The sequence below is a fragment of the Macrobrachium nipponense genome, chromosome 32 (assembly GCF_015104395.2).
Source record: "Macrobrachium nipponense isolate FS-2020 chromosome 32, ASM1510439v2, whole genome shotgun sequence".
Taxonomy (NCBI): domain Eukaryota; kingdom Metazoa; phylum Arthropoda; class Malacostraca; order Decapoda; family Palaemonidae; genus Macrobrachium; species Macrobrachium nipponense.
The window spans coordinates 34273401-34289661 of NC_061094.1; the positions used below are offsets into that span (position 1 = coordinate 34273401).

A 16261-nucleotide genomic window follows, 5' to 3' on the forward strand; every position below is an offset into this window, starting at 1 on the left:
TCAAAGTGAATGGTCAATTCATGACTGGTGCAGTAGAGGTTAGTAATACTCTGGCAAGGTACTTTGCCAGTGTATCACAGAACTCAGAAGCTGCTCCTGGTTTTCATTATAGAAATTGAGAACAGAAACCCCTTGACTTACACAAATAAATATGTCATATAATATGCCTTTTAATAAAAAGGAGTTTGATTCAGCCCTAGCTTCCTGTATGGATACAGCCCCAGGCCCTGATAACATTCCTTATGCTATGATAAGGCATGTATCAATAGACACAAAGCTTTTTATTTTAAGTATTATAAACAGGATATGGTATGACACTAGTTACCCAATTGTATGGGAACTAGCAATTATTTTAGGCTTTATAAAGCCTGATAAGGATAAGTTTTTACCAACAAGCTACCGACCAATTGCACTAACTTATCAAGTTAATGGAAAAAATGGTCTATGCAAGGCAAGCCTTAGAGGAAGAAGAAGAAGAAAAAAGGCATTTTATCACCTGCACAGTGTGGATTTTCAAAATTACACTCAACAACAGTCATCCCAGTCTGTCCTGAGTCATCTATTTGTGAGTCATTTGCATCCAAGCAGCATCACATGACTATTCTTTGACCTTGAAAAGGTATACGACACTACTTGGAGATGTGGAATTCTTAAAGTTATTCATGAATGCAGATTAAGAGGGTAGTTGCCATTATTCCTGAAGAGCATTTTCAACACAAAGACACTTTTTGGTAAGAGTAGGTAATACTTGGTCTGAAAGAAAATGCCAAGTAGATGGAGTCCCCCAAGGTACCACGGTCAGCATTACTCTGTTATCCTTCATACAATTTTTGTTAATGATATTTCCATATTTTCTGGAGCAAGAATGCCCACAATTGAGACAAAACTTCAGTTGACAAATGATTGAATAATTAAGAGACCAAACTTTTGGTCTATTTGCACCTTGAGTCTGGCAATGGCACTGGGTTCTGAAGAAAGGGAGCCAGGAATAGGAGTTGAAGAAAAAGTCAGAGAAGTAGTAATGGGAGAAAAAGCAATCAAAGGTATAACAGATACAGGAATATTGATATTATCAACTCTACATGAACTCACCTGACTAGCAGTCTTTGACTCTGCTCTAACAGCTGCTTTCCTATTCCTGTCATGTTTAAAAGTTTCATTTAATGAGAATATAATACCTGCCATTTCCCCCTATCCCAGTCTTTGCACTTGTCACAAGATAGAATTAAAGAACAAACTTGTCCTCTACACATACAACACAGTATGGGAGTCATATTTGGCCGAAGTCAGTCTAATCTGGATGAACCAGAGTAAGACATAATCTAATCAAAAGTCAAAATCAGTGATATAGTCAAATCTAAGCTAATGTAATTAGTGCTACCAAAGTAATGGAATATGTCACCCAACTGGTGAAAAACCATCCAGTGACCAAAAAATTTCAAGAGTTCCTAAACCACCATGTAACATTGTTGACCAGCAGACACAAATTGATACCTTTAGCTAAATTAAACCTATTCTTCCCCAAAAGTGGGCGGGCAAATTACCTAAACCCAAAACAAAAGAGCTGTCGTAGACTTTGAAACTTATAATTTATAGCTATTACTTGCCAAGTTACTTTCATAAAATCTAAATATCTTTAAAGTCCTAGCACACACATCCTCGGGAGCTGATTGCATAACACTTCTTAGCTTGTACAAAGGCTTTATACTATTATAAGTAGTTACATGAATGCAAATAGTAATACAAGACTACATACAGTATTATTGTATACTGCAAGTAAAGGATAACTTTTTAAAAGAGCAGAGAAAAGATGTATATATTCATTATGTTTGTATTTTATGAGGCAGTCTCGGCACCTAGCCTAAGAAACCTATAAACAGACAACGGCGCTAAAAACCCTACGGAGTGTAAAACCCAGTAATGAATATATGTACTTAACAAACGCCGTAAAACCGAAATGCCGCTAACCTATGGCAACGGTAACCGCGGGCTACCTGTATTGCTAAATGACGAAAACCAAAATTAGACCTGCAAATACACGGCACCTCTTATGGAAACCTACCTTCTTCGACAGTGCTTCCAACTAGGTCATTTGCTAATTCTAGATCGGCATCCTCCTGAATTTTTTGTAATCGTAATTTTTCTTCTAATTTTTCTTCTGGACTTTGAGTTCTACTTTTATCCTCAAGTTCTTTTCTTCGTTTTTCAATTTCTTCTTGCTGTTTGGCCTGAGGAAAAAATTAAACTGATAAACATGCGTGAAAATGGGGGCAAATACTATTAACATGGAAGGTATGTCATCAGAAATGTGCACCAATACACTTTCATGACATTTACATCAAATCATTAAATTATTATTGTTAAAATAAAAGTGTAAAAAGCTTCAGCCTGGCATAGGAACTTCAGCCAGTTTCGAAATATTTTAAGAGAATAAAAGATATCAGGAATTCAGAAATATAGCCCTCAAGAGAAGTGGTAGTAGTATACCTGGACAGTATAACAAATGAAACTACAGTAAAATAAGTTGTTCAAAAATATGTGAAACTGGAAAAAGTTAGGAAAGAATTGGCATGGCTGGCATTACATGCAATTTTACCATTAAAATTCATTGTGAGTGAATAGTTTGATGTAGGGAAAGAAGTACAAGTCATCTCAAAATGAAGAAAAATGATCCAAGAAAACAAAAAATAAAGAGAAAGGCTATATACAAAGTGGGTGGTGCTAGGAGCCAAAAGGATACTACAAACACCCTTCAGAAATGCCTATGGTGCATCGTGAGATGCGCTAATGGCACTACCACTACAGAGTGGTGAAAATGGTGGTTAGTTGACATTAGTTGAAATGCAACGGGGGGACTATTTCATAGGCCATAGGACTAAAATACTAAAAAAAGTATGTTGAGAGAGAGAGAGAGAGAGAGAGAGAGAGAGAGAGAGAGAGAGAGAGAGAGAGAGAGAGAGAGAGAGAAATTCTATATGACTGCATAGTTTCAAATAGCCTTTGAAATGTATTGGTGTAAAATAAGTAACATTAGTGGAAGAGTAAAATATATTTAGGAGGCTTAAAACTACAATATCAGTATTAGAGAGGGAACGAGAGAGAAAGTAAAACTCTTTAAAGAAGCCTTACATTAGGTTTTAGACATTGTAATTACTAAATTTTTGTTCAAAGTAATTAAGGGTGTATGGTGTTGCTTAATCTGCTGTTGCTCTTTATTTTGAAGATATGTTCAACAGGTTCCATACCATTTTAAGACAACTTTAAGATTAAAGGGATGCTAGACAGGTAGACAATACATACAGTACAATATCGTCTTAAACTACCTTTACTAATAATCTGGCTCCTAACAAGTATAATAGTCTATGCCTATATGATCTGTAATTATTAACTGAGTATTGTAACTTGGTTCATTCAGTGATGTCATCTGGTTATGTGATCATCTACAGTATGCCTGCTTTTGGCCAGCCAGTTACAGAACTTGTGCATGTGAGAATATTTCATGCTGGACATATTTTACTTGCCAATAATTACCAACTTCATATTTATACAAAGGATATATGCTAGGGAAGAAAATGGTCTGTGCCAATTACAATGCTGAATCTTTTTTCTTAAAAGTATGATGAAAAATCTAATTGAAAATGCAAAGCCAAAAATGAAGGGTGTTGAGGCAGCTAAAAGTGATCTGTTGATAAATGCACACAACTTAAGCTTTTCACAATAACTGCACACAACTTATGCTTTTCACACGATGTGGATCCCCCATTATAATTTTCTTTGGGGTTTTACAGTGTTCTTCAACTTAGCATAGGTTATGCTTTTACTAGCATTGAAATGCACTAAAAAAATATATATACTTAGAAACAAAAGAAACAATTTTCTTAACCCAAACCTTATCCTCCCCAAGTGGCAAAATGACTTACATTATATTTACAGAAAAACCCAAAAATCTATCTTCTATATACATATGTAAAAATCATTTAATACATTATGTATATGTAAACACTGAAAAATATGACATAAAAAAAAGAAGTGACAAATGATGTATAAAAACTGTACTTCATCAATCACATGGTAAACAAAAATAATTTATTTATTGACCCCAAAAAGGTTAGTGCATTTTCTTGATAGATGCCCAAAAAAAGTTAGTGCATCTTCTTGATATATGCCAAATTGCTATAAAACATGCCCTAAAAGACCAATAGTTATCTTGAAAAATGTTGCAGTTCATAAGTGATACTTATCTATTATAGGCACAATTCTGAGCTAGTCATGTTGGAGAAACTATGAGAGACAAAATTAACATAGTACTATTACTATAATAAATGTACAGTCACTACTCAACTTACAAGTTACGTTCTGGACGGCCGTTCATATCTTGAACTGTTCGATGTTGGTTATTAATATGACATTTTTATAATACAATTAAATTTTGTATTATACTTACCAAGTAACTACATAGCTATAATTTTCTACTTTGTGGCAGTTTACAATGAAATTCACGGTATCGATGCTTTTGTTTAGTAAAGGTAGCTGGCCCTTCCCCCTTTCCAGGGATGTAAAGGTACAACACAGCTAAGATCGTCATTCGTTTTAAGCCTGTGTCCATAAGAGGGGAGGAGGGTGGGCTCCGTTCATGTAGTCACTTGGCAAGTATATACAAAATCTTAATTTTATTATAAAAATGTCATTTTTGTATAAGTAACTTACCAAGTAACTACATAGCTGAATCCCACATTGACTGGAGGAGGGAATTCTGGACATGGGCTATTCCAAAAATACTCAGTGACATAGCTGAATTTACAATAGTAGCTTAGCTAGCATCAACAAAATGCTTGTTGTAACCTACCTAGTGAGAGAACTCCAGCATGAAGATACTGCCTCTGGTCAGAGCTCGCCTCAACCTGTAGAGACGTGGCAATAGAGCCAGGCTTTGCCTGTACTACTTCAGCGGGATGCTTTGCAATTGAGTACTCCGATGATTGCCAAAACATAAGCCCTTGCCATGGGCAACACACAAAATGACCAGAAAAACCGGTTACCTGAACACCAACAAACACTATCACCATTACCCAATCATCACCGACCAGACTCCAGGTACACCATACCCAAAGCTCCCCAAAACTTGACGACCACTGTCAAGGCGTCAAGCAAGTTAAAATAAGAGAATAGATATACTCTCCTACCCTTGGTTTCCTGATACCATGCCAGCAATAGATAAGGGACCTAAAGCACTACAATTATTATAAACTGTCTCTATGTCACATAAATAAAAATGAGCAAATACAGATTTACATCTCCAGAATGTAGCTTGTACAATCATAGCAAGATACATTATTCTTGAAAACCATGGAAGTGGCCACTGCCCTTACTTCATGGGGCTTGACCTTGCATAAAGGAAAAACTTCTTCTGAAACCTTTGAGTGTGATTCAGAAACATTTCTGAGAAAAAAGCCAAAGCATTTTTTGACATAGGACGTAATGGGTCCTTGACTGAGCACCAAAGGTTAGGGAAGTGACCTCGGATTGCCTTAGTTCTTTCCAAGTAGAATTTCAATGCTCTTACAGGGCACAGGGTTCTTTCTAGATCTGTAGGATAGAAGATGTCAGTCAGCAACTTTGTTTCTAAACACAGAGCTTGGCATGGCTCTATATCCTTTGACTGGGGCTGCTGTCAAGATATTCTTAAAAATAGCAGACTTGCTACAGGGTTAGAAGATGAGATATCATGACTTCTGGAGCAGCAGCGAAAGACTGACCACTTGGTCTGATAAACGTTAGCAGAGGATTGGCGTCTACACTTAACAATCGCTTCTGCCACTGGTCTTGAAAAGCCTTTTGCTCCGACAAGCTTCCGACAGTCTGAAGCCTGTCAGAGTAAGAGTGGATAGTCCTTGATAGAACCGGAGAAAATGTAGTTGCCTGAGTAGACTTCATTGCTGTGGTAAAAGTTAAAAGTCTTGGGAAGGCCACAAGAAGGTTAAGGAGATTTGGGAACCGCTCTTTTTGTGGCCAAAAGGGGGCCCACTAACATCATTGAGAGGCTACTGTGCGACCTGAATTTGTTTATCACATCCCTCACCATACTGAAGGGTGGGAAAGAGTAAACATCGAGATTCAACCAATCCAGGATCATTGCGTCTGTTGCCCATGTGAGAGGATCCGGGACTGGCGAACAATACAAGGAAGTCAAGGATTCTTCGCAGTTGCAAACAGATCTATTGACGGTTTCCCCCACTACCTCCACAAGTCGGTGCACACTCGTGGATTGAGTGTCCACTCCGTCGGTAGTACCTGCTTGCAACAACTTAACTCGTCTGCGATGACATTCAGTTTCCCATGAATAAACCTGGCGACAATCTAGGTGTGATTGTCGTGAGCCCAAAGGAGCAGATCCCTGGCTGCCTCGAACAGGGAGAGTGAGTGTGTGCCTCCTTGGTTCTTTATGTAAGCCAATGCCGTTGTGTTGTCCGAATGGAAAATGACTGTGGAGTCATGGACCGCTGTCACAAAGTGTTGAAGGGCCAGATGAACCGCTTTGAGTTCCTTCACATTTATGTGTAAGTTCTCTGAACTGGACCACATCCCCGAAACTTCTGCATTCTCTAGGATGACGCCTCAACCCTGATCCGATGCATCTTGAGTATATAGTGTACGGTTGGGGTTCAGAAGGAACAGAGATTTTCCTTCCACAAACCTTCCTTCTATGAGCCACCACTTGAGGTTCTCTTTGATTTCTTGAGTGATCGGGAACACCAAGGAATCCGGTTGGGTTTTCCTCTACCAGTTGGCCTTGAGGAAGAACTGAAGCAGTCTCATATGCAGCCTTCCCAAGGGCACAAACTTTTCTATGGACAAAAGGGTCCCCAGAAGGCTCATTCATTCGTTGGGAGTGCACAAAAGGCGAGATAGGAACTTTCAAACTTTCTGTAGACAAAATTGGACTTTTTTTTGTCGTTGGGCTTTGAGATTCTATTCTCATCCCCAAATAAAGAATTGATTGAGTTGGGACTAGTTCTGACTTGGATTTGTTGATCAGGAGACCCAAATTCTGGGTCAACTGAAGTCTCTTGAATGTCCTCCACACATTTTGACTTCGATAGGGAGCAAAGGAGCCAGTCATCTCGGTACAGACAAACATTGATTCCTGCTAGGTGTAGCCACAAGCCAAAACACAAGGCACAAAATTGGAAGACCTTGTCTTGGAACGTAAACCTTAGATACTTCCCAGATTCTTGATGTATGGGGATGTGGAAGTAGGCTTCCTGCATATCTATAGTTGCCATCCAATCCCCTTCATGAATAGCTGACAAACCTGAATGGTTGGTTTCCATCTTGAATTTTGTGGTTTTCACAAAGATATTCAGGGTGCTGACATCTAGGATGGGTCTCCAACCACCCAATGGTTTGGGGACTAGAAATAGATATTTGTATAACCCCTTAGAGTTGATGTCTTGTACTATTTCTACTGCTCCCTTCTTGAGAAGAGAATCAACCTCTTTTGATAGGGCAGTTAATTTCTCTTTAATTTCTCTGAGTCTTTGGAGTACACTCCCAAGTTGACGAGAGAAGACTAACGGCAATTTTTCCTTGAAGGGAATGGAATATCCTTCTTTGATGACTTGCAGAACCAAAGGTTCGACTTTCTTTTCTGCCCATTTGGTCCAAAAATGCTGACCCTTATATTAACTACAAATGGTATGAGAGCAATAATTAATGGAAGTAAGTCTGGTATTACAATCCTTGCTGCAAAACTGGGTACTAGAAACATTAGCTTCAGACATTTACAAGAGAAAGACAGTAAGCTACCCAAATTAGCAAAATTCCTACCAAATTCAAGAATACAATTCCAGAATACGTCACCAAATCCTGTGGGAACCACAACCATCCAGTGAAATAAAGGAATTTCAAAGCAAATTACCAAGCAAGAGACTGTCATCGCTGTGTGGCAGAAAACGAATGACAGTCTTAGCTGTGTTGTACCTCTACTTCCCCCAGAAAGTGGGTGGGGCCGGTTGCCTTCGCTTAACAAAAGAATCACTACCACGAATTTCAATGTAAACTGTCGCCAAGTAGAAAATTAAAGCTATGTAGTTACTTGGTAAGTTACTTATAAAAAATGTAGTGCATTAATTTGGTTGAGAAATCATCAAAACCTAGCAAACTATTAAACTTTGAAAATACGTATGTCATGTTTATATTCCCGAGTTAACTCGAGTCATAGATTATAATATTTTCACTGTATTTTTAAATCATGCAGTATTATAATATCTATTTATGGCTGTTACTGGAGAGAGAGAGAAAAAAAAAACTTAATGCTATACCTAGGTCAGGTGGTGTGACCTGGGTCAACCTGCCTTCTCCCGCTGTGATTACAGCCGTCCTCGAGTTACGTTTTTCAAGTAATCTCATATATTCATTCTTACTGTTTGTTCTTTGTATATTGGGAGTATTACATACTCCCTGTACCTAGCAATTATCTGGCTGTATTTGCTTTATGTAGTTTGCACCTTCACATCTGTAGACTATTTATAGGCGATTCCCCAGTTATTGGAGGGGGTTCTGTTCTGGGCGGGGTGCTGATGAGCAAAAACCACTTTGAACTGAAACTCAACGAGTTATGGTGCTAATAACCGGTTAATGGCACCTACGTTAAGTATGTTATGGCACCATAAATATATTATCGGAACAACTCGGCTCACTATGGCACCATTAATTGACGATTTTATGGCGCTAGGCAAGCGACACATAACTAAATCGCCATAAATTGAGTCCGCCAATAACAGGGGACTACCTATAGATGTTTCTGTGCATTGTGCATTGGTTTTTGTCCCTTGGTAAATGACAAAGAGTGGCGGACTAGAACATGACTCACATGCTTCTTCCTCTCAGAGCTGAGAATAGTTCACAGATTAAGTACAGTCAACCCCTGGGATTCACAGGGGATAGGGACCACAAACCTCCACCCGGAAGAGCTAAAAACAACTCCCCTCCAAAAGCACTTAATACAACTGCCTATTTTCATAGCTCACACAAAAAACCTCTACTAAAAACCCTTATACCTGCCTATTTCAATAGTTTATCATGAAAAATGCAGTCGTGAAAATAACATAACAGCTCACCAAAATAACAGATTAAACCATCTGAGCCGACCCCGCTATAAAATAAACTGTTCTTTCATTGTATAAATCTGTGAATGTGTGTTTATGCCATAAAGTCTAGTATGAACATGTTTTCTTGTAACTGTAAAAATACATAATAGTAAATCATAAAAATACGGGCAGTCCCCGGCTTACGACGGGGGTTCTGTTCTTGAGACGTGTCATAAGCCGAAATCGTCGGAAGCCAGAAAATTGTCAAAAATCGTAAGAAAACCTTACTTTTAATGCTTTGGGTGTATTAAAAACTATTGAAACTACATTTTTATTGCATTTTCATCAAAGAAAACCTCCAAATATTGATTATTTTACATTTTTGGAGTCATAATTCTTCTGTCAGATCGGCGTCGTAAGCGCCGTAACACTGGAACATGCGTCGTTAACCTGGAAATAATTTCTGATGAATATAATTGAAAAGTGTCGTAACCTCGGAACATCGTAAGCCGAACCTGTCGTAAGCCGGGGACTGCCTGTACTCTGGATAATCAGGGAAGGGGATAAAGGAACAGGTGGTGGTTCTTCCTTGTGCGCCAAAAATTATTACTACGCAGAACAGGCACGCAGAGCAAAATTTGAACTTGTGGGTGGCAAAGGGAAGCATTCCAAACACAATTTCAACTTGCACCATATCTGTTGTTCATAAGTAGGTAGGTGACTGTATCCAGCACTAAACTATTCTTTGTTTTATAATACTATTCATGTGTGATTACTTATCATCTTTTTACTATATTTCCACAGAGCAAAAACATAATAAAATACCATGCTTGTGTTCGTGCAAAGCCCTATGTGGAGGATAACAACACTATAATTAATTGATATACAGGTAGTGTTCAAGTTACGATAATTCGTCTTACGATAATCTGATTTTACGATGGGGTTAGGAATTAATACTGATACAAGAATATTTACAGAATATTTTAAAATTTCGCTTGTAACGGGTGCAGGCAGCAGCATACGTACAACCAGGGAGCAAGAGAGACCAAATAATAATTTAAATTTATCCCATCTTCTAGTTAAATAAATAAATAAAAACAACAGCAAAAGAGAATAATGAAAGTATTGTTTAACGTTATACTACTCGTTGCATAAATGTGTACAGCCATGAACAACTGAACAACCGAACGAGAAACGACGTTTTGCTAAGTACAACCAAACTGGATAACATCATCCATTTGGCTGGTATTTCAACCATCATACGATAATAAACAATTACCATAATTATGTTATAAATGACGTTATGTAGAATAGGACTGCTTTATTTTTATGTAATAACTTTGTTCGCTATAGATCAAGGAAACATGCTGTTAAATTTAAACCAAGTTGTAGCTGAAGCTGAGAACACTTTTTGAGCTGCTAATGACTATTATTGTGCATCGGCAACAAGGATGAAACTCCCGTAAACTTATGCAATCAAATACAACCAGAGATAAAACTGAGAGAAAATAATTTTAATAAAAACTTCCAAGTCTTGAAAGAACACACTTTACTGTCATTTTCACGCTAATAAAATATATATAAGGTAACAGTAAAGCTCATGCTTGTACTACAATGAAATCAAGTGAAAATAGTGAACAGAATCACAATCTTTTTTTTCTTTTTACACAATAAACATGACCAGAACGCAATCTTTTTACCAAAAAATAATGTAGTTCACAACAAGCTGTATTCAATTCATATTTCAACTTAAAACACATTTTGACTTAAAAACACGCCACACACGAAAAATTACCTTCTCTCATATAAGTAAAGTATCTAGATATTCTTTTATGCTAACTAATAGCAAGACACTTCGCTCCGAATTTCCAAAATAAACTCGTATTTGCCATCAGCAGATTTCCAAACCAAAACATTACCACTTGTTAGTATTTTACGATACAATAATATGAGAATATACATACTACAATGAATGATACTGGATATGGTAATGTACTGTATTTTTAAAAGATTCATGGAAAAGATGCATATTCATTAATTTTTATTTCATAATTATACAGAGCCATCAGCAGCTTGACATTGCTCAATTATGCCAATGTTGGTCTGTGATTCTCGTTTTGTGTCCAATTTTTTTTTTCTACTGATATAGTCAGAATGCATTGAACCTCCAGAATTGGCTTATATTAACCCTTTAACGCCGACTGGACGTACTAAACGTTGATATAAATTGTCTGTTGGGTGCCGATTCAACGTATGATATATCGATATAAAAATGTTTTTTTTTTTAATTTCCTAAAAAATAGTTATAGGCCTACTAGGCGAAAACTTTTGAATCATGCGCCTTGGGGGATGCTGGGAGCTCATGATTCAAGGCGTTGCTTTGTTTACAATCATTAACCAGGCGCGCAAGTGCTAATTTCTTTCTTCTCGCACTAAAAAGCATCAGCGACACATCTCGGAAATTATTTTACTTTGACATAAATGCACCATTTTATATTAGCCATTACATGGAGTATTATATATGAAAATGTGTGCAATTTCATGTAGAATAAAACAAAACACAACTCATGGTTGTAGCTTTTATCAGTTTTGAAATATTTTCATATAAATAACGATGTGCCAAAATTTCAACCTTCGGTCAACTTTGACTCGACCGAAATGGTAAAAAAATGCAATTGTAAGCTAAAAATCTTACATTCTAGTAATATTCAATCATTTACCTTCATTTTGCAACAAATTGGAAGTCTCTAGCACAATATTTCAATTTATAGTGAATTTATGAAAAAACTTTTTCCTTACGTCCGCGCGGTAACTCTTCCGAAAAAAATCAGAAATTTTTTCGTCCGATTGTCGTATTGCACCATTTTAAATTAGGTGTCACATAAAGTTTTATACTATATAGAAATGTGTGCAATTTCATGTAGAATAAAACAACAAACAACTCATGGTTGTAGCTTTTATCAGTTTTGAAATATTTTAATATAAATAACGATAAGTGCCAAAATATCAACCTTCGGTCAACCTTGACTCGACCGAAATGGTAAAAAAACGCAATTGTAAGCTAAAACTCTTACATTCTAGTAATATTCAATCATTTACCTTTATTTTGCAACAAATTGGAAGTCTCTAGCACAATATTTTCATTTATGGTGAATTTATGGGAAAAAAAAAAATTGTCCTTACGTCCGTGCGGTAACACTTCCGAAAAAAATCAGACATTTTTTCGTCCGATTGTCGTATGTTTGCACCATTTTAAACTAGCCGTTACATAAAGTTTTATACTATATGAAAATGTGCGCAATTTCATGTACAATACAACAAAAACCAACCCATGGTTATAGCTTTTATCAGTTTTGAAATATTTTCACATAAATAACGATACGGGCCAAAATTTCAACCTTCAGTCAACTTTGACTTGACTGAAATGGTAAAAAAACGCAATTGTAACCTAAAACTATTACATTCTAGTAATATTCAATCATTTACCTTTATTTTGCAACAAATTGGAAGTCTCTAGCACAATATTTCAATTTATGGTGAATTTATGAAATAAACTTTTTTCTTATGTACGTGCGGTAACTCTTCCAAATAAATCATAAATTTTTTCGTCCGATTGTCGTAATGTTTGCACCATTTTAAATTAGCCATTACATAAAGGTTTATATATGAAAATTTGCACAATTTCATGTAGAATACAACAAAAAAACCACCCATGGTTGTAGCTTTTATCAGTTTTGAAATATTTTCATATAAATAACAATAAATAGAAAAAATTTGTCCTTCGATCAACTTTAACTAGACCGAAATGGTCGAAAACTGCAATTGTAAGCTACAACACTTACAGTCTAGTAATATTCAATCAATTACCTTCATTTGGCAATAAAAGGAAAGTCTCTAGCACAATATTTCGATTTATGGTGAATTTTTTAAAACAGCTTTTTTTTACGTCCGCGCGTTATGAATTCATGCATCATTTTGTGATATTTTCTGTGTTGCCTTGATCGTTTTACAACGTGTTATATACCAAAATGATCACAATTTAGTGTACAATACAACGAAAAAAATTAACTTGTTAGCTTTAACCGTTTTGCTCACAGCGCGATTTGTATACAATTATATATGAAATTTTTTTCGTGCTGTCATATATCCCAATATTTATATATGATAATGATTTTTTTTTTTTTTTTCATTTCTGATGGTTGCATACTAAACTTTAGGCAATGACAAAAAAAGGAGCCAAAAACGAACTCTTAATCTTGAAAACTAAGCGTACTGTGATTTAAAAAAACACCATTATTTCTGCTTCGGCACTCACTCGCGAACGCCGCCGGCATATGGGAGATTTTAAAAATAACGCTTCGGCGCTTAAGGGTTAATAAATTACTATACCATATATGTAGTTGACTATACTGTAGGCTTGGCTTATATTAATAAATTACTATACCATATATGTAGTTGACTATACTGTAGCTAAGCTACTATATTCATATGTATACGATATACCTACCATGGTATCATCAAGCTTGTTAATGTCATTCAATTTCTCTTTGTATGTACTGAATTATCATAAGCCAATATGCATTAAACCCAGAGAACTAGCTGAAATTAATAAGTACTATGTCAAATATGTATAAAGTATACTGTGTAGTGAAGGCTAGGCTACCTTATTTATTAAGAAGGTACTGATTACCCTAATGTAAGCTACGCTATAATCAAGATACAATTTTTCCAACAAACAATGGGTTTTCTGGAACCTAACACCATAGTAAGTAGGAAAATACCTGTACTATATATTTTTTGTTACTGCATCTCTACTATGGCATCATATTTGGGGGGGGGAATTGAATCTCGACTTCCTATTGACTGGTAAAATTACATCCAAACACCATATAAAAAAACTCTGAGCAAAAACAAAGTTCAGATTCAATGCATTGTAGTTCTTCCACTCATAAATCACAAAGCCTGTCTAAAATTTCCGCAATTCTCCAAGGGAGTTGGGCCACTGGCCAGTCATTTAACAGATTCTACGAGCAATGTCATATATCGCAGTTGACTTTTAAAAAAAATTTTTCTTATGGAAAAAACTTTCCTCATATAATAAAAATACTATTTTAACAATCGCTTACCTCTTTCTCAGCAATTTTATCTGCTAATTTCTTCTTCTTACTTTTAGCAGGAGCTGAAGTTGTTGAGTCTCCTGTCTTCTCCTTATCCTCATCTTCGTCGTCCCAATTATCCTATGAACAAGGGAAAGAAAACTTTCAAAGCGTGTGCGTGTGGTCCTAAAATCTTGCCTTTAAAATCAAAAGGGGCTAATTCATAAAATTGTATTATTTCATTATTACAATGGAAACACAGAAAAAATAATTAATCTAGATGTATGTACATACGCTCAAACAAGTGGTGGCAGAATTTCAAAATTTTTCGTTCACCTGCCTGACGCACGATTCATACCTTAATAATCTATTTTTCTTTTTGAAGATGGAAGAAATCTTCTGTAATGACGTTAAACACAGTCATTGATATCTTTAGAACATCACGTATGTTGTTGAGTAAAACTAGAACGAAGTGATAAAAAAAGTCATATCACAACTTCTGACATACAATACTAAGAAAATAGGAGACACCTATCAATAGTAGTATCGCATAAACAGTCCATACATTATCATTTCAATATCAAGTTGAAGGTAGTTGAACGAATCCATTTGTTAAATTTTACAGAAAACACTGGAAACTCATAAAATGCTATCAGAGATAAAAAAAAAAAATTTAACCTAAGTGTGAACCATGCGACCTCACTCTATTGCTTTCGATGTCGTTATGTGCTTGGGAATCTAATGTCAGTGTGTCATTTATCGGTCTAGGAAACATCCCCGCTGACCAAGAGACAATTATTGCACTGCAATCGGTGCAAGTTCCTGTTAGAGATATATCAAGAAAGCTTGATATATATACCGGAGAGAATCATATTGTTTAGGGAATGGCAAAGTTTAGAACATGAGCCTAGAGGTGCAACTCCTGAACCGCCACAAGAGAGAAAGACAATACAGTATTGTAAATGTTGCTAAGCAACAGTCATTTGTGAATTTTTAAATCTAGCGCCTTGTAACGATATTATTGAACCAGGAATCATGACTAGGTCTAAAGCTATGACTGGTGTCTGATGAATACTTTACATGGAGAGGCAGAGATTTTTAAAAATAAAAATGAAATCTTTGATAGGTGTCTAATGAATAAGCAACCTTACCTTTGATGGATGAGAGATTCAGTTAGGCTTACTTTTTTTTTTGTTTTTTTTTTTTCTTTTTTATCGGTAGATTACTAGGGGAAACAGATTCAATGATGCATGCATTTTATTTTCAAAACCTAAATAATACATTTTATTGGGAGACACTTTATTAACATCGGCCTAATGACTCCATCACTCCTATATGGCATCACCGCTCCCTCCAACATCTCGCTACGAACTCCATCGCATGAAAGCATCACTAATGATAACGGTTATTTTAAAATTCCCCTCACCGACAACTGAAGCCTTAAAATGCATGTTTATAAAATATTTTTTGCTCAAAGTTACTTTATCTTTTATTCTCCAAAATATTTGCATACACTTGTGTTACACCCTGTATGATTGTTGCAGCTGTCAAAGAGCAATCCCCGATTACAGCAGTAGGTTTATATTGTAAAAACAGATATCTGAAATAGACTTAAACGAGAAAGTCACCTTTCATATTTCTTATCCTTTCAGCTACTTACAATATGCTTATGGCAGTAGGTCTAGCCATACATGTAAAACTATGCAGGGAATTCGATAAAATAATAGACTAAATTATATTAGTTTGATTTTTTATGATTCCTTTTTTACTCTGAATAAGCTAGGTTTGAATAAATTATGTTAAACCTTTAACGCTGATTGGACGTATTAAACGTCGATATAAATTGTCTGTTGGGTGCCGATTCAACGTATGGTACGTCGATATAAAAGTTTTTTTAAAAATTTGCGGAAAAATAGTTATAGGCGAACACTTTTGAATCATGCGCCTTCAGGGATGCTGGGAGCTCACGGATCAAGGGGTTGTTTTGTTTACAATCATTAACAAGGCGCGCAAGCACAAATTTCTTTCTTCTTGCACTAAAAAGCATCAGCGACACATCTCGGAAATTATTTTGTC

General features: G+C 36.1%; 1 protein-coding gene across 1 annotated transcript in view; it reads right to left on the reverse strand.

Annotated features, from left to right (window-relative positions):
• The window catches only part of LOC135207339 (eukaryotic translation initiation factor 3 subunit J-like), a 190284-nt gene that overhangs the window by 15534 nt on the left and 158489 nt on the right, over window positions 1-16261 (reverse strand). Inside the window, exons 3-4 of the mRNA XM_064239050.1 lie at window positions 14216-14326; window positions 2063-2228 (exon numbers count right to left, since the gene is read on the reverse strand). Of these exons, the coding sequence (XP_064095120.1) occupies window positions 2063-2228; window positions 14216-14326 (277 nt within the window). The remainder of the gene's footprint in view (window positions 1-2062; window positions 2229-14215; window positions 14327-16261) is intronic.